Here is a 19,668-nt window from a genome sequence, read left to right as displayed (position 1 = left end):
ATCCACCCCCTCTCTGGGCAGCCCATGGTCCCCAGGTGTCTACTCGTGGCATCTCTGCTTTCCCCAGTCCCCAAAAAAACTGATGCTGGGAAGTCAGAACAATCTTGCAAATGAGCTGAGCAGGAAAGGAAGGAGACAATCCAAACCCTGTCTAGGACTATCACTCTGGCTTTTTCATCACTGGTAGCAGAGAGGAAGGAGGAAATATCTCCACCATGCAGCATGTCCAGACAGTGGGTCACAGGCTCGGGGCCAGCTGGAAGCAGCTCCAGTGTGGTCTTGAGCCTGAGCTGAGTTTTTTACTCTGCCTCTCAGCAGGGTTTGATTCCTGCTCATGTCTGGGGGCAGCACCAAACCAACCACATCCTCAGTGATGCTGATCAGCTCTGGAATGGACAACTCGTTGGTCTTTGCCTCCTGTTCTCCATGATATGCCATATGGACACATGGGGAGTGTGCCCATGAGATGGGAGAACTCTCTCCGTCTCAAAGAAAAAGAAATTAAAGCATAACTTATAGAATTAATTCGATATTAATTGCTCTTTAACTTGCCAGGAATCTCTCGATCAGGGAAATATAATTTTAATGGAATAATTCCACTATTTAAACTGTCGATAAAATGATATTTTTTCTTCTCTTTAAAAGAAAAACCAAAACAAAACGTAAAGCAAGACCAGTCATATTTCATAAATCAACAGGCTTTAGGAAATCTCAAAATATAAATGGGATTTTTCTTTTCCAGCTTGTCAGCAGAAGCAAAGGCCCTGCCAACATAAACCATCAACACATACTTGTCTGAGAAATTGTGATGCTGAAGTAAAACTTGGCTAAAACAGCATTATATGAAACTATGAAATATTATTCTGCTGCACTGAACAGGGGAAGTGAAGTCAATGACAAACCTGGGATCCACGACTGCAATTAAACATTTGGTTTTAATGAAGCTCACAGTTATACTCATTCCTAAACAATAATAATAAAAAGCTCTATTACCACTGCAAGAGGAATGTTCTCAGTTTGTAAGGAATTCATTGGAGGCCTCTTGTCCTTACACACCACACGCTCTCAGACACTGCTGTGCTCCTGTCCCACCTCCAACCCTCCAGGACCTGCATTTCCCAGTGCATGTCACAGCTCCACAAGGAGAGGGGCTGAGCCCACAGCTGTGCCAGGGATTTCAGGCAGTTGGAGCTGGAGCCCCGTGGCCCTGGAGCTCAGTTCTCACGGTGCTCACAGTGCAGCAATCCCTCCCTGCAGGGTCTCCCCACAGCCACCAACCCAGGAGGGGATCCACACACTGAGAGGGCATTGCTGTTTGTTTTCCTTCTACATTCTTCACTCTCAGGACTTTGTCTAACAAATTCCCAGGCAAGTAAGCAGGGAAACAAACAGAAGAGGAAGAAAAATGAAGTGGTGAAGGAAACCTTCACTTTCAGGCTGTTTTAATAAGATGCAGATGAATCTGAGTGGGATAAATGAACAAGATGATCTATTGACTGTTTTTCTAATGGGATAGCTGATATTTAGATATTTCCCAAACGGTTTGGTCATTCTGTAACTTTAAAGGGCTGGGAAATACAGAGAATGGGAACTGAACTCTGAAGTAGTCCTGTCTCCACCACTGTCTCTGGAAAGGCAAGTTGTCCTTTCTGCATCAGTTCCTCACCTTTAAAATGGAATCATAGAATGGATTGGGTTGGAAAAGACCTCCGAGATCAGCAAGTCCAACCCTTGATCCAACCCTTGACCCTTGATCCAACCCTACTGTGATCACCAGCCCAGGGCACTCTGTGCCCTGGTCTGGTGATCACAGTAGGTTTGGATCAAGATGTGGTGGATTCTCACTCAGTGCCACATCCAGAGAATAGATTGGGTTGGAAAAGACCTCCAAGATCATCGAGTCCAACCCTTGATCCAACCCCACTGTGATCATCAAGTCCAACCCTTGATCCAACCCCACTGTGATCACCAGCCCAGGCACAGAGTTCCCTGGGCTGGTGATCACAGTGGGGTTGGATCAAGATGTGGTGGATTCTCACTCAGTGCCACATCCATAGAATGGATTGGGTTGGAAGAGACCTCTGAGATCATCGAGTCCAACCCTTGGTCCAACTCCAGTCCCTTTACCAGATCATGGCACTCAGTGCCACGGCCAAGCTCAGCTGAAAAACCTCCAGGGATGGGGAATCCACCCCCTCTCTGGGCAGCCCATTCCAATCCCTGAGCACTCTCTCTGCAAAGAAGTTTTTTCTGCTCTCCAACTTCAATTTCCCCTGGCAGAGCTTGAGCCCATCGTGTCCCCTTGTCCTATTGCTGAGTGCCTGGGATAAATTTTAGCAACCACAGACCGTAATTATCTATTGATGAAGGGCACAACACAACGGCCAAATAAACCCATTATCCTCCCGAACTACACAGGAGGATCCCATTAACATAACAAATCAACAAGGGGCAACACCCCAAAGGAAGGTGAAAGCAGTAGCATTGCTGGGTTTCCATACTGCACAAGTGGTGGAGGGGTTCTCACACACACAGGTCATTACTCACACAGCTTTCACTTCAGCCAATGTCTTTCATTGACCTGGAAATGTGTTCTCTAGCACAGTGTGTGGAATGTGGTCACTGCCAGAGCTGCTGCAGCACACACCCAATCCTTTCTCAGGGCAAGACAGGTCTGCCCAGAGTGAAGGCAGATTGGGCTGCAGCTCTGGTGCCTGGAATTTAAGCATTTACTTGAAAGGAAAGTGATCAATTCAATTTCATGTCCAGCATTTGTGTTGCAAGGAACAATAATTCTGTTGTCACAGAAAGTGTCACATGTGGGCTCAGCTGGGAGGGTGACAAGCCAGACCAAGGCAAGCAGAGAAAAATGAAGGAGGAAAGAGATGTTGGCACCGGTGCCAATTTAGTGAGCAGGTTTTATAGCACTGCAGCAAATAGTGTGGCAAAAAAAGAAGGGTGGTTTCAAACCTGCACATCACATGAAGTGCCAGAAGCAGAGTGGATGGAGAAGGGAGAGGCTCAAACAGCTGGGGCCAAAGAAGAGCAGAATGGAGCACAAGTGCTGTGGGGAGAGGCTGAGGGAGCTGGGGGTGTTCAGCCTGGAGAAGAGGAGGCTCAGAGGTGACCTCAGCACTGTCTGAAACTGCCTGAAGGGAAGTTCTGGCCAGCTGGGGGTTGGTCTCTTCTCCCAGGCACTCAGCAATAGGACAAGGGGGCACGATGGGCTCAAGCTCTGCCAGGGGAAATTGAAGTTGGAGAGCAGAAAAAAATTCTTTGCAGAGAGAGTGCTCAGGGATTGGAATGGGCTGCCCAGAGAGGGGGTGGATTCCCCATCCCTGGAGGTTTTTCAGCTGAGCTTGGCCGTGGCACTGAGTGCCATGATCTGGTAAAGGGACTGGAGTTGGACCAAGGGTTGGACTTGATGATCTCAGAGGTCTTTTCCAACCCAATCCATTCTATGGATGTGGCACTGAGTGAGAATCCACCACGTCTTGATCCAACCCCACTGTGATCACCAGCCCATGGCACTCCGTGCCCTGGGCTGGTGATCACAGTGGGGATGGATCAAGGGTTGGCCTTGATGATCTTGGAGGTCTTTTCCAACTCAATTGATTCTATGATCACCCACCCCTCATGCTTGTCCTGGCACAGCAGTGAGCCCTGTGCAGGTGGGCACAGCCTGGCACAGCAGGGACAGAACGTTGAGGTGGGATCCCAGAGGTGACTGTGGTCCAGCAGCTGCTCAGCCCTCAGCAGGCAGCACACAAGTGCTGTGAAACCCCAGCAATCCCATGGCTTTTAATGCTAAGCTCAAAATCCTCCAGTAGTTTCATGGTCAGATAAATCACAAAGCATGTGGGATGTTTATGTGAGCTAAAAGCTCTTCAGAAAGTATGGAGGAAAAGCACACATCCAAAGCAATGCTTTTCTCAACGGGGATTTTCTCCTAACTTAACTTTTGGATGAAGTCTCTCCTTCTGTGGAGAAATCATGCTTGAGAAATCAGGAGGAATTTATGGGTTTTTTTTCTCACTGGTTTCCTACTTCCATTCCTTTTTTAAATAGTTGATGTCTGGAGTGTCACACTCAAATCCCCTCCTCAGCTGACTCTGTCTGGGCTGCAGGGACTTCAGCCAGACCACTTGACAAATGGATGGCTCTGATATTGGCAGCTCATGTAGCACCACTGTGTAACCCCAGTGAAAATGTGTCTGTGCCCTTCTGGGACCTTATCCCATCCCTGTGCCTGTGGACACAGAGTCTTGCAGCTGCTGCTGAGGCTGGACAACGACTAAATACATTCTGAACATGTGGATGGGCTTATTATCTAGGAATTGGGATTCTTAGGGTATACAAACACATTGTGATGCTTCAAAAGGAAAAGGCTTCCTGTAACATTTATGTTTTTAAGCTACTGAGGCGCTTCTGAGAGCACCTCTGAAGCTCCCCCCACCAAGAGGTCACTGCAGATGCCTTTGTAGCTGCACATTCCTGTGCCAGAGTCCTCTGCCAGCCCCTGGACCACGGGGACTGTTGTGCAGCTTTCTGTGTTTGCTGCATTCTGCACTCACTGAGAAAGCACCAAGGGAAAAGCTGTTCAAGTCTAAACAGATTTATCACAGAAGATGTGAGTGGTGGCCACAGGCCAGAATTATTTGCCAAAAACTTGAAGGGCCTCCAGGCTAAATGAACAGAAGGGCATTTCCTGAGGACAGGAAGGAAACAGGCTTGACTCTGTCCTACCCTCACCTTCCCACAAGCCTTGACAGTCTGATTGGCTTTCTTAGCCAGAGGGAGGCATCAGGAATCCTGATTGCCCATTGTTCCCATTCCCTGCATTCAGCATTTACCATCTCCTCTCCACCACTCAGCTCCTCCTTCTCAGGAGCAGCCAGCAGGATACAGATCATGGCATGATTCTATTCTCCTCTAACCTGCACTGTGGGCAGCTCTCAGTGTCAGTCCAAGTATTTATGCCATTGTACTCCTGAGTGAACTGAGGAGCTCGAATGTTGTGTCTGGGAGGACGTAACAGAGCTGGAATACCTGAGTGTGTGTGTGAGAAAGCCAAGCCTTCTTCTCACTCACCTTCCCCTCTCACCCCTCTGTCTGCCTGGTAAATGCAAACCAGCCAAACCTGTCTTGGTTCTCAGTTTCACACAGAGAAACCACGTCATGTTCCCAAGCCAATGACACATCAAATGCTCAGCCACGTGGCTGGTCTGTAAGGAAGACCTTGATGGGTGCAGTGGGTCAGAGCACTCAGCATCTCACCCCAGCCTTGGCCAGCAGCAGATACTCAGGGGTGGGATGTAAGAACACAGCAAGCCCCAGTTGGTACCTCCAGCTCTGCCAGCAGGAGTGTCAGGGACACCTCTGGGTCTGACAGCCCCACAGAGGCTCCCTGAGATGCCCTTCCCAAACTGCCTCCTCTTTTTTGACTCTACTGATACTTTTCCCATTGGCACTCACCTGTGACAGTGAGCTCCAGAGCTTTGTTATGTGTAGAATAAAAAAAGTACTTTTCTTTGCTCCAAAATTTCATGTGATGTCTCCTAATTTTGGGGTTATGAAAAATACTCAGTGATTGTTCCCTCTCCAGCATGACGTTCAACCCTGTCTCATCATGCCCCTGTTCTCGTCATCTCCTTTCAAGAGTGACAAATCCCAGTCTATTTTCTCTCCTTGGACAAAAGCTGTTCCCTGCCTTTGATCATCATTTTTGCCCTTCTCTGGGCAAAAATTATGTACCTTTTGTACCTTTTCTGGATATAATGTCTCTTCCTTTTCTGAGATGGGGACGAGGAGGGGCAAACAAGAGCTGCATGCAGAATTCAAGGCATGAGTGCCCTATGGATTCATAAAGTGGTAATGAGGGTTCTTGTTTCATCCTCTATTTCTGTCTCAGTAATTCCTATGATCCTTTTTGCTTCTTTGACTACTGCTGAGCACTGAGGCTTCAGAGCACACTAATATTGGGAACGTTTTCTTTATGACTGGTTTCATGTCTTTTAATGAACTCTCCTAATCTGGGGGATAAGATACAGTTCCTACCTATCCACACCTGGAAGAGTGCCCAAGGTGCCTGTCTGGAGGAGAGGGAGGATATTAGAGCTCTGAGATTTCAGAGGGCTAACAGAGTGCACTTCCTTTCAAGAGATGGTTTTCAGGCACTTAAACTGCAGCTCCACGCTGTGTGAGGTGGTAAAATCATTAAATGAATTTCACAGACGGAGAAACTGAGACAGGGAGATTTGTCTGAGTCACTTAAGAACTGTCCCCAAGCCAGGAACAGACCCTGAAAGCCACACCAGTCCTTCCTTGCCTTGGCTTCTGCAAGTGGAATGTCTGCACCAGGGACTGTCCTCACCTGGAACTCCATGGCCATGTGGTGTCTCATGTCTCTACTGCTGCACCTTGCAGCCTTCCTCATGCCAGGGAAAAACAAGAATCCCTGCTCCAGCAGCTTGGTGGGCAAGTACATCATCCTCTCCCTCTCCCCTACCCATCCCCATCCTCATCTGCATCATCTCCACCTCCATCTTCTCCACCTCCATCTCCATCCTCATCCCCATCCCCATCTCCATCTCCATCTCCATCATCTCCATCCCCATCTCCACCTCCATCATATCCATCTCCATCTCCATCCCCATTTCCATCCTCATCATTTCCACCTCCATCCCCATCTCCGCCTCCATCCCCATCCCCACCTTCATCTCCTCCACCTCCATCTCCATCTCCATCTCCTCCATCTCCATCTCCATCCCCATCTCCACCTCCATCTCCATCTCCTCCATCCCCACCTCCCTCCCCATCCCCATCCCATCCATAACTATTCTTTCAAGCCAGCAAAGTAAGCCATGGTGTACTTTTGACCTGTCCCATTTCTCCTCATATTATTTCAGACTGGCTCACCTGCAGTAAATCACAGGCTCAAAGAATGCTTTGGGTCTGAAGGGACCTTTAAAGGCCATTTGGTTCCAGCCCCCCTGCTCTGAGCAGGGACAGCTCCAATGCATCTTTCCACCCAAGCTCTCAAGGGATGCATTGCCATGATAATGTTTTGGTGGCTCAGGTGAACTGTGGGCCTGGTGCTGGGAGGTGCTTGGTGCTCTCAGGACCCCAATAAAGCTACTTTGGGATCTCACACCACGTGGTCTTCTATTCCTAATCAGTTTTAATGAGAAGGCCTGGATGGTTCCTGGAGCTGACAGTGCACTATGAGGTCTCTCTAACAGACATCAAGGGCATGTAGTGACAGGACAAGGGACAAGGGTAGTGAGAGGACAAGGGGGAATGGCCTCAAGCTGAAGTGGGGTAGATTTAGATCCCATATTGGGAAGAAATTCTTTGCTTTAAGGGTGCTGAGGCCCTGGCACAGGTGCCCAGAGAAGCTGTGGCTGCCCCATCCCTGGGAGTTGGACAGGGCTTGGAGCACCCTGGGCTGGTGGGAGGGACACCCTATTTACCAAACCCAGCAGCACATGCAGCAACTAAATGGGCAGAGCCACTGAGATACATCCTCAGCTGATCTCCTGCCAGAACAAAACATGCAGTGCAAAAGAAACTCCTCAAACTTTGTCCTGAAAGAGCTGCTGCTCCTCTTTTCCCTGCGGAGGAGCCTGATACTGTCAGCTTGCACTTTGGGGATTTGTCTGCAACAGAGAGGAGAGAAAAGTGTCACTGCAGCCTGGGCTGCCTTGACATATCTGACTACCTAAAGCTGGGAAACGGCTCTGTGAGCTCCACAACTGTAGAAAGAGCACATTAGAGAAGGAAGAAAATACTTCTCATATGGAGGAGGGAATTTTCTCCTGGGTGTTATTAATTTTTCAGGTAGCTCTGGAACAAAGACATCAGTGCAGACCCTGTCCCACACGGTGCAGGTTTTCCCTGTGGCCCTCACAGCCCTGTGATGCCTTTAACTAAAATACTGAGAGCACTGCATTGTACTGTCAGATATAATTTTAAATGTCACACATATTTTCCAGTGAGAATGAGAGGTGAATGCTGAGTGCCGTGGTCCCTGCAAGGGTTAATTAGATAAACGTGTGGAAGATGCCACATGCATAATGAACCCTCCCTAAACCCCCTGTCTGTGTGGGAATGAGCCTAAGGAATTCCATCCCACATCTTACAGCAAGTGGGTCATTCCCACAGGGAGAGGGGTCCTGGTAAGCAACTCTTTGCTGTCTCTGCTGCTGTCAGTCCCAGAGCTCCCTCATGAAAGCCTTGACAAGAGCACTGCTGCACAAAATGCAGAATCAAGGGAAAAAGATTCCAGCTACTTATGCTGTTTGTAGATAAATTAAACACAGAAAAGGCTGAGACAGCTGGAAATCTGACAGGAAAACTGGGTTTTCCAGGGAAAACACTAGAGCCAATTTACAGTTAATTACTGTGATTTGGAACAGCTCTGTGAGTAAATACCAGTCTCTGATTGCCCAAGTAAGGAAGATAATTGTTTCCTGAACTGTGTCCATTGTGTGCTTAAACTGTTGTCAGCCTGTTCCTTTCTCACACTCGGAAGGGGGTTGGTTTTTGGGAACGGGAACCTGCTACTGTCCTGATAACAGGCAGCTGAATCCTCGTGCTGGGCATCATACCTGCCATGAGCACGATTTATTGAGCTCCACAACTCTGTATATTCTATACATCACAGACTGAATGGTTGCACAGATTTATAAAGCCACTTCTCCTAACGATGGGGCTGCTGGACCATGTCTGAGTTCGCAGCTGCAAAGCAGCCCTGACATCACTGGGGAGACAGTTTTGGGGACAGGGAGGACTGAGAGGCCACCAGGCAGTGCCAGCCCACAACTGTGCCGAGCACGACAGGGCACAGAGAGGGATGGGCAGAGAGAGAAGGGATGTCTCTTGGAAAACCCCCCAAACTGTGTCATCTATTGCTATTTTTTCCCTTTTCAGAGCAACTCCAGGGAAAATGATTTGAAGAGATGAGACTGACATTTGAAAAAGGGGTAGAATCATGGAATCTGTTATGTTGGAAAAGCTCTGCAAGATCACTGAGTCCAACCATCCCCCAGCACTGCCAAGCCCACCACAGACCCATGTCCCCAAGTGCCACATCCATGTGTCCTTGAAATCCCTCCATGGGGAGGAAATCCTTGTCCTGGCCAGCTGTGCCAGTGCTTGACAATCCAACCTATACCTCTCAACACAACTTGAGGCCAATTCCTCTTCTCCTGTGACTTGTTACGTGACCAAACAAGAGTGGTTGACCCCCACCCTCCTGGCAGGGATTGCAGAGCCAGAAGGTGCCCCCTGAGCCTCCTTTTCTCCAGGCTGAGCCCCCCCAGCTCCTCCTGCTGCTCCAGCCCCTTCACCAATATTGATACATTCACTAAAAAGCAAAAAAAAAACCCTCAACAGATTGCAGGGTGGTTTGTTAAGGAGCTGCTCAAGTGTCACTGAGATGTTGGCCCACCTGAGTCCCGCGCAGGTGCTGAGGCTGACGGAGGAGTCCGGGTGCCCTTGCACAGTGCCATGGTAATAGCAGTGACCCTGGGGGCAGAAAGGAGAAAATGTGTCATAAATAGTCATAAATGCTCTTTGCACTCCATTTTTTCTATGTGTTTCCATCCCTTTTCTTTCAAAGTTTCAGGCTACAGCATTGAGAGTCACACTGACAGCACCTTTCACGTCCCACAAAATACTCACTGTCCAACCAGTTCCTAAATGGAGACTTGGGTGCTTCTTAAATCCCAAATGGTCACTCAAATTTATTGTTTTGTTTTATATCTGGCTTTCTTTAAGAGGGTCAATGTGTTTAATTAGTGTGGTTGACCACCTTTGCCTGTGTTATTTTATTTAAAGCTACAATACGGGTTATTTTATAAAATTAATCAGATGAAAGGATCAGTTGCCACATTTTGCTTCTTCCTATAGGCACCCACTTTTAATTAAGGGCATTTAGACCTATGTGTCCATATTAGGGGTAGTTGTGCATAAAGAAAAATATAAAAAGCCAATCCCAACCCCGTAGCTTGAAAAATTCACAGAGCAAATGAAGGGGAAGGGGAACAGGTTGGAAAGGAAGTTTTTTATTGAATTACCCAACCAAGTAGAATCACAGAATCATAGAATGGATTGGGTTGGAAAAGACCTCCATGATCATCGAGTCCAACCCTTGGGCCAACTCCAGTCCCTTTACCAGATCATGGCACTCAGTGCCACGGCCAAGCTCAGCTGAAAAACCTCCAGGGATGGGGAATCCACCCCCTCTCTGGGCAGCCCATTCCAATCCCTGAGCACTCTCTCTGCAAAGAAGTTTTTTCTGCTCTCCAACTTCAATTTCCCCTGGCAGAGCTTGAGCCCATCGTGCCCCCTTGTCCTATTGCTGAGTGCCTGGGAGAAGAGACCAACCCCCACCTGGCCAGAACTTCCCTTCAGGCAGTTCCAGACAGTGCTGAGGTCACCTCTGAGCCTCCTCTTCTCCAGGCTGAACACCCCCAGCTCCCTCAGCCTCTCCCCACAGCACTTGTGCTTCAGTCCCTTCTCCAGCCTCGTTGCTCTTCTCAGTTGGGTTGGAAGAGACCTCTGAGATCATCAAGTCCAACCCTTGATCCAACCCCACTGTGATCACCAGCCCAGGGCACAGAGTGCACAGAGTGCCCTGGGCTGGTGATCACAGTAGGGTTGGATCAAGACATGTTGGATTCTCAGTCCCTGGAGGTGTTTAAGAGGACACTCAGAGCCACATCCAGTCCCTTCTCCAGCCTCGTTGCTCTTCTCTGGCCCCGCTCCAGCCCCTCAATCTCTTGCCTCAACTGAGGGGCCCAGAACTGAACACAACACTCAAGGTGTGGCCTCCCCAAGGCAGAGTCCAGGGGAAGGGTCACTGCCCTGGGCCTGCTGGCCACGCTACTTTGGATCCAGGCCAGGATCCCATTGGCCTTCTTGGCCACCTGGGCACACTGGTGGCTCCTGTTGAGCTTCCTGTCCCTCAGTCCCCCCAGGTCCCTCTGCCTGGCTGCTCTCCAGCCACTCTGTGCCCAGCCTGGAGCGCTGCAGGGCTTGGGGTGGCCAAAGGGCAGGACCTGCACTTGGCCTTGTTGAACTCCATCCCATTGCAATCAGCCCATCCCTCCAGTCTCTCCAGATCCCTCTGCAGAGCCCTCCTGCCTTCCAGCAGGTTGACACTCCCTCCCAGCTTGGTGTCATCAGCAAATTTGCTGCAAGTTATTAAGCTCAACCAAGAATAAGAAGGTCTCCTATTTTGAGAGGCAACTGTCCAATTTAATTTTGTGCCTCAATTATTGTATTTCTTTAATAATCCTCTGCTTGCAAAAGGCCCCCACAACAGAGATGGTTCCTCAGCACACACATATCTGTCTGGAATCAAGGCTCATTTTAGTGTTGACTAAAGGTTATGTTACAGCCCCAATTATGTGACTGGCTGGAAGGCAATGGTGGTGTCACATCCAGTGTCCCCTTGCTCGTGGCTCCTTTCAATGCCACCTGGAAACTAAAAACACTTTTGTAAAAGGCTCCTCTCTTATTACTGCAGGGAGAGTTATCACTCCTGCTGCAGCCTGACAGTCAGTCATCTCCCTCTGCCTTTGAGAACTTGGTTCATTCCCACCCCTCCAGCTGCAATAATTAACCTTTTCACTTTGGTTTTCATTTACAAAGCCTCCCACTGCAGACTCCTAAAGACCACCTTGATTTTGGGAAAGAAAGCCAAGATGCTGGGCAAGATGCAGTGATTCAGCTGTGAATTTTCTGCAAATGAGGTTACACCATGAAAAATGTTTGTTCAGAGCATCTTTATTTCCAGCATGAGCACCTGAACAGGGAACAGCCACAACTGACTTTCTAAATACAAATCTCAATAGAGAAAGAAATGACAGAACCAGAGTAATAGTGTTTTACTCTTGTGTGTTTTCACCATCAGTCCTCATAAAGAGCCAGTAACACATTAGCAAGGACAAAGCCAGAACAGAAGGGAGGGAGTCCTGGGCTGAGCTTTTTGGGGAGAATCAGCTCAGTCACAATTGCTGTGAAGGTCAAATTTTCAGTGTGAGTGCATTATTTCACTTTATCTCAATATTATCAGTTATGTGCATCCAGCTGATAAGACAGAAGAAAAATCAACACCTCTGGCCTCAGCCCTGACTCACACTCACCCTGAAATGGGGTGGAACCAAGAAGAAATATGTTTATGGTCATGGCCCTAAGTGAGCAGGAGGCAGAGATGCAGAGCAGAGCTCTTCAGAGAGCACTCCTTGGGTTCAGCATCTCCAGGCTGGGCACAGTCCCCATGGATGGGCATTGGCTGCCAACATCTCCCCCCTGGCAGCCCAGGGGTCCTCACCACAGAGTCAGTGATGGCAAAGGGTCTGATTTCCTTCCCTCTCCACATACAACTTGTCATTTTATCAACTCGGAGCTCCTTGCTGGGGCCCATTTCACAGTTTCCCTGAGATCCACGAGCTCTGTAATACCAGAGTTCAATATCCAAAATGTAAACTTAGCAGAGCATGGTCTGCAGAGGGACTGGGAGAAAATTGATTTCTAGCTCAGTAACTCCACTGAACTGCAGGGTTTTTTTTCTTCCTGCTATCAAATCCTTTTATTCCTGTAAACAAGGATATAAAATGGATGACCCCCTAAATATAATTACCAAGGCTGATTTGTCAGACTTGAAACAATACCCTACTCTTGCTTGAGATCATTTAATAAATAGCAGCTTTTGACGATTTTTCAAGTGCTATAAGTCAGAAAAACAACCTAAACCCTGCCTGGTGTGCTGGAGAAACCCCCAAATGGCAGCCCCACAAACCTGACTGGCTTTGACCCCCAAGCAGAATTTCACTAAGCAACTTTTCAATGGAAAATCAGATTTGGTTTCAGCTCCAGACTGTATTGATGCCCTCAGTGAAGGAAAGGTAGAAAAATAAGATCACAGACACTTATCTTTCCTAAGCCACAATGCAGCATTTAATGCAAAATGGATTCACTGATCTTTCCCAAGAAAATGTCTTTTAGGCAGCAAAATGTCCTGTCATTATGAATCAGGACTTCTTACCACTATGCAGAGATTTTTTAGTAAGCAAAACCTATGATTAAATGTACACAATTCATGGTGATGTTGGTAAATCTCTACAAGGCTTGTGTGCTTCATTTATTCCCTTTCCCTTCCTTCAGGACTCTCCCCAACCTTCCTGTTTCTGCACCAAACGCCTCATTTGCACCAAGCTGGTTTTGCAGAAGGTCTGAGCCCCCCTGAGCACCAGGAAAGCCCTGAGAGCTTCCCAAGGTTTGCTTTCCTTGGGAGCTCTGATGGAGGTGCTTTGTCACAAGTGAGATGTTACACACAGAAATAATTCCTTGCACTGATCCCAGCAAAGCCCTTTATGGATGGGAACACAAAGCTCGAGGTCTCTGCTGACAGAGTCAATAAATAAATAGCATAACATAACAAATAGGACTCAGGCAGATAAAAGATTAGCTTTGTAATTAAAATAGCTTGTTGCATTATTTCTAATTAGGGTGTTCATGCTGTCAGAGGACAAAACCATTCCTGCCTTTAAGGGTTTATTATTTATATAAAGCAGTTTCTAAGTACTTATTTTAACAGGCTGTATTTATATATTTGTATATAAATGTACATAAATATACACATATATTATATATTATATGCTATTTATACACATTTATAGGCATATAAAGACACATATATTTATAATATTATGTATTATTTATACACACATGTACATCAATATGCACTGACATACATATGTGTGTATAAAGTATATCCACAACAGATTTATGGTGTGGTTTAAAAAATTAACCCAACCAACCTCATCTGTGGCTTCCCTGGGGAGAAAAGACACTCCAGCCTTCAAATCCCTGACATGAACTTCTGCACTATGGAAATCAAATATTTAGGGGTTTTTTTTCCCCAACAGACCTGGGGCTTTCCCCCCATAACTGACCCACAATTATTATCAACTTTAATGGGTGCATTTCTAAGGAGCTGAAAAAAAACCTTACAAATTTTAGCAGTCAGCTGGTGAAAAGCTCAAGCTGCCTTTAAAATCTCTCTCTAAAATCTCACTGTAGCATCAAAAAGGCAGCAATAGAAAAGAGATGCCATGTGGAGCTGTTCCATGCCAGGGCTCAGGTCCTGGCAGGGGCACTGTGGGCTCAATGAGGAGGTGCCACCTGCCCAGGGAATGCCAACCTTACCGTGCCATTGTGTGTGAGAACCACCTCGGTGCCGTCCTGCAGGTAATGGGTCTCTGTGAAACCGCTGGACAAGAGGCCCCTGGAAAACACAGAGCACAGGGAAGATCAGGGCACAGGGAACACCAGGGCACAGAGCACAGGGAAGATCAGGGCACAGGGAACATCAGGGCACAGGGAACACCAGGGCACAGGGAACATCAGGGCACAGGGAACATCAGGGCACAGGGCACAGGGAACATCAGGGCACAGGGAACATCAGGGCACAGGGCACAGGGAAGATCAGGGCACAGGGAACATCAGGGCACAGGGAACACCAGGGCACAGGGAACATCAGGGCACAGGGAAGATCAGGGCACAGGGCACAGGGAACATCAGGGCACAGGGCACAGGGAAGATCAGGGCACAGGGAAGATCAGGGCAGAGAGTGCAGGGAACATCAGGGCACAGAGCACAGGGAACATCAGGGCACAGAGCACAGTCCTGTGGGGAGAGGCTGAGGGAGCTGGGGGTGTTCAGCCTGGAGAAGAGGAGGCTCAGAGGTGACCTCAGCACTGTCTGGAACTGCCTGAAGGGAAGTTCTGGCCAGGTGGGGGTTGGTCTCTTCTCCCAGGCACTCAGCAATAGGACAAGGGGGCACGATGGGCTCAAGCTCTGCCAGGGGAAATTGAAGTTGGAGAGCAGAAAAAAATTCTTTGCAGAGAGAGTGCTCAGGCATTGGAATGGGCTGCCCAGAGAGGGGGTGGATTCCCCAGCCCTGGAGGATTTTCAACTGAGCTTGGCCGTGGCACTGAGTGCCATGATCTGGTAAAGGGACTGGAGTTGGACCAAGGGTTGGACTCGATGATCTCAGAGGTCTCTTCCAACCCAATCCATTCTATGGATGTGGCACTGAGTGAGAATCCACCACGTCTTGATCCAACCCTACTGTGATCACCAGCCCAGGGAACTCTGTGCCTGGGCTGGTGATCACAGTGGGGTTGGATCAAGGGTTGGACTTGATGATCACAGTGGGGTTGGATCAAGGGTTGGACTTGATGATCACAGTGGGGTTGGATCAAGGGTTGGACTCGATGATCTTGGAGGTCTTTTCCAACCCAGTCCATTCTATGGTTCTATGATCAGGGCACACAGCACAGGGAACATCAGGGCACAGCCCCTGCCCTTCAGTGGGTCTGGCTGAGACAGGGAGCAAATCAGGGACACAATGGGCACCACAATAAGGCAAAGTAGAACTCCAAGGAGTGAAGCTGCAGGGCATGAGCACTTCCTGCAGGAATTGGGAAAGGGCTGCAAGTTTCCAGACTTTTCTCTTCCAAAGCAGGGCTGTGTGCCAGTGTGTTTCAGTGCTGAATCCTCCATGCAATTTTCAATACATTTTACAGTAATTTGGAAATCTGGGCATTTGGAGTGTGTAAGGATCAAAATTCAGCTTCCAGCAGCAAGAGCCTGACAAGCTTAAGCAGAAAGGCAGAGGCTGAGACAAAATCCCCTCACTAAGGACAACAAGGCCTGCTGATGTTCAACCAGGCTGATTGGCTGTGTCTGGCTGAATTTTAAGATGAGTATTATCAATTCCTGCTGAAACCCTTTGTTTTCTTCCCCACATGTAAAATCCCTGTTATAGAAAATATTAACTAATTGTGCAACTTAACCACAACTTGTATAATCCCCTAGTTAATAGAAGTTACCATAATCCATCCTCCTTACTAACATATCCTGGCCCCAATATCGTTAAATTGCCTGTTGCATGTTCAACAAACCATTCCAGTTTTTACCTCCATATCTGGGATTGATAGTTTATCAGACTCTTACAGGAGTGTGGTTAAGCAATGAGGGTTGGTTGAAAAGGAAAATCCTGTGTTCCTTATTATACAAGATAATCTGTTGCATTCCTCAGCAAGTGACCACCCAAAGGCTAATTTAGCTCTTGGTGAATGAAACAAACTTCTTCCATTGACACTCAGGGGAAAACACTTGATGAACATCACAGGAGTTGGAGCACTGGATTTATCCTGATCCTCTGAAAAGGATATTCACGAATGGAAATGTAAAATGATGTACCAGGAGGTGGTGAAAGGCCCTGTGTGTGATGAGGCCTTTTGTTCCCATTCTCTCCACACTTCCCCTCCTGCCTTTGGCAATGACTGGGAATTGTCATTTCCCAGAAACCTCCAGAGAGGAGCACGTAGGAAAACTTCTCTTTTTGTAGTAACTCATGGAACAGGGAAAGCTCCAGCTGCCTTTTTTTTTTCTCCAAAAAAAGCCTTGCTACTGATCTGTTTTTCAACTCCTTATCCAAAGGGTATTTCTAACAGAGCCAAAGGAAGAACATTCGTTCACTCCTAGCAGAGGTCTTGAGCTGTGCTCTTCAACACCCTCCTGCCTGAGTTCTGACAAACATTCTGGGGAAATGCAAAAGCACAATACAGAAGACACAAAGGATAAATGCCACCATCACCTTCAGAAAGCTGCCCTGAGAACCTGTGGCACTGCATTTCACAATGGTCTGTTCCACTTCCAAGGTGTCTCTCTCCCTTTGGGTTGTTGATTTGAACACACCAGGCCACTTCTTTTATTTAAAGCTGTTTAAAGCTGCACTCTTGCAAATAGACTGGTGTGAACCATGACACAGTCCTGGGACACACTCCTTGTGCCTTGTATAAACATTTAAACTGGGAAGCAAACAAATTTAATTTTCATTACTCATTAATTTGCAACACATTAATATCCAATGGCTTGATCAGGATCTAGTTGTGCAAGGAACTCTACAAACCCTTATTAGTGAGAAAACCTGTCTTTGAAAACCTATCTTAAGGTAGAAAAAAATCAGATTAATGAGACAAGATCAAAACTAAAAAGAAAAAAAAAGATATTAGGAAGTGGCAAAGATGAAGCCCCAACACAATACAATGAGGATTCAAGCACAGATTCTCATTTTACATTTTTAATTTTTCATGCTCTTGTAAAAAGTCCCTCTATGTTTCCTACTGTCTCATTATCACAAAGAGCAGCTGCTTTCTTAATTATCATTAATATTTCTATAACAAAACTGCTAAATTCTGCACTGAGCAGGCATTAATTACCTTTGTAAAGGCAAGATCCCATCACTGAAGCCAGAAGAGTTTTGCTGTGCACTTTGTGGGACTTTATACAGATGGGGAGTGAGTTTTATTCAATGGGCCAACCCTCAGGCAGGGGTAAGAGATGAGGCATGAGGGCAAAGGGATTGAGCAACACACTTGCTCTGTGCTCTGCTCTTCCCAAGGTGGTTGACAGCAATGATGACAAAGGTGACCTTTCTGCTGCTGCTCTTTCTGCCCTCAGGCAGAAATTCAGGAAACACTTCAGAGGTGCACAGGTTCCAATCCCAGAGGGGAGCTCTGTGATCAGCAACCTGACCTGCCCCATCACAGGGGTCACCAGACTCCCATTTGTCTTCTGCTGCAGTGACAGTTAAAGAACCAGATCCATTTCTGGCTGTGAAGGGCCCTTGCCCAGATCTCCCCTGGCAGAGCCATAAACCTGGCAGGTTATGAACAGTGAACTGAGGCCAACCCAAAACACTGCACTTTGTATCTATTTCAACTGTGCCATCTCCTTCCCTTCCATCAGTGCTTCCTTTCTGTTGGAGCCTGTCATGGCCAGTCCTGTTTTCTAAAGTGAGGAAGCACAGCAGGTAAAGAAGCTCCTGGTGCAGCTGCCATCAGTCCCTCTGTCAGGATGGAATGTCCTACTGATCCTGAAAACACTGGCTGAGCATGAGAAGTCCCAGTGTGAGCAGGAAAAGACTGATAAGAGCACCAAGATGATGGAGTTCCACTGTTGGAATCACCTAAAAAGAGAAAGTACATCCCAGTGTAGAAGACAAAGCTGTGGCTGCCCCATCTCTGGGAGTGTCCCAGGCCAGGTTGGACAGGGCTTGGAGCACCCTGGGCTGGTGGGAGGTGTCCCTGCCCATGGCAGGGGTGGCACTGGATGGGCTTTATGGTCCTTTCCAAGACACCCCATCCAGTGATTTCATGGTTTCAAATCATGGAAATTACACATCCCACTGGGAGAAGGAGAGAGGTTTTCAGGAGCTGCTCTGACACTCCCCCAGGTCTGTAACTGAGACATCACTGCAGAGACATCTGTTTTCCTGCCACATCCAGAGCTGGTGCCAGGGTAGGAGCAAGCCAGAGGGAAGGTTTCCTCCACACTGCAGAGCCTGGAGACCTCCTGGGACATGTTGCCAGGGAGTCTGACAGTTTCTGGCAGAGAAAGCAGCTGTGATCCCCACTCCCAAAGTGTCCAATATCTTAAAAGCTGCACAGCCATACACAGTGTTAGTACCCAGGGACACAAGGCTTGTCTTGAAAGGTTACGAAAATTAAGTGTAACAAGCACTCAAATTCCACTTCACTTGTGCACCACTTCACTTGCCAATTATGGCAATAATGTTTAACATGCTAAACAATGAATCCAGCATATGTATTATTAGATTATTTAATTACTCTCCCCCCCCTTCCCCCCAAAGATATGCAATATAATACATTGATTTACATTTCTGGTTTTGACCCAGAGTAAAGGAGATTAATAGAGGAAAGTAAATTAATTTAGATGGCAAGCTACTTAACCTAATTGGATCAATGTAATTCTGAAGAGCAGGGATCAAAATAACATTAATATATCACAGTGCCATTCATCACCATGTCTGGAGTTTCAAATGGTGCCAACACTCAGCAGCACCAGATCATTATCAATATTTGCCCTGCATCAAGGACAGAAACAACTGCTATGGAGAGCTACATCAGCTGCTGGATATGGCTGGGAAAAAGCAGCTGAAATAACACCACACATTTCTCATTTACACTCCAAAGAGGCAAAAGAGCAATTCTTGAGTAAAAAAACTTATGTATTTAATCACTATGTTTGTCAGCACTTTGAATTTTTTCAGATTTCACAGAAATCACAAAGTGGGGATTGGAAGGGACCTTAGAACTCACCAAGTTCCAAACCCCCTGCCATGGGCAGGAACACCTTCCACTAGACCAGGTCGTTGCTCAGGGCCAAATTTTCCAGAGTCAAATTAACAAGTAGAAGCTTTGATGGCCCAGGATAAAAAGTTTTAAGCCTCCTGATCTATGACAGACACAGCACAGGCTTCCTCATCCTCTGTAAGCCAGTAGAAAGCTCACAGATCAGATTTGCTGAAACATTTTCAGGTGTCAAGCAAGCTCCCAGTAAAAGCTTAAGCCTCAGGGAATATGAGGAATGTTATTTAAACTTCTAATCCTCACCTTCCCAGCCCCCCACAGGGGGAAATCTTGGGTGGTTATTTTGGGGAGGGGAAAAATGTCATGATTTAAACGCATCAGATTCTTGACTCCTTCCCTTTAATGACAGGAAGGGTAATTTAACACTCTGCCTCTCACTTGCAAATGAGAAAATCAGTCCCTGCTCTCCAGGCAC

At 47.3% G+C, this 19,668-nt stretch overlaps 1 protein-coding gene across 1 annotated transcript in view; it reads right to left on the bottom strand.

Moving 5' to 3' along the window:
• The window catches only part of ADAM12 (ADAM metallopeptidase domain 12), a 214,191-nt gene that overhangs the window by 73,065 nt on the left and 121,458 nt on the right, over positions 1 to 19,668 (bottom strand). The window contains exons 4-5 of the mRNA XM_071563503.1: positions 14,218 to 14,296; positions 9,452 to 9,528 (exon numbers count right to left, since the gene is read on the bottom strand). Of these exons, the coding sequence (XP_071419604.1) occupies positions 9,452 to 9,528; positions 14,218 to 14,296 (156 nt within the window). The remainder of the gene's footprint in view (positions 1 to 9,451; positions 9,529 to 14,217; positions 14,297 to 19,668) is intronic.

Source organism: Pithys albifrons, chromosome 9 (genome assembly GCF_047495875.1).
Source record: "Pithys albifrons albifrons isolate INPA30051 chromosome 9, PitAlb_v1, whole genome shotgun sequence".
Classification (NCBI taxonomy): domain Eukaryota; kingdom Metazoa; phylum Chordata; class Aves; order Passeriformes; family Thamnophilidae; genus Pithys; species Pithys albifrons.
Note: the sequence above shows the minus strand (reverse complement) of the source record. Positions and strands in the feature narration are given on the sequence as shown.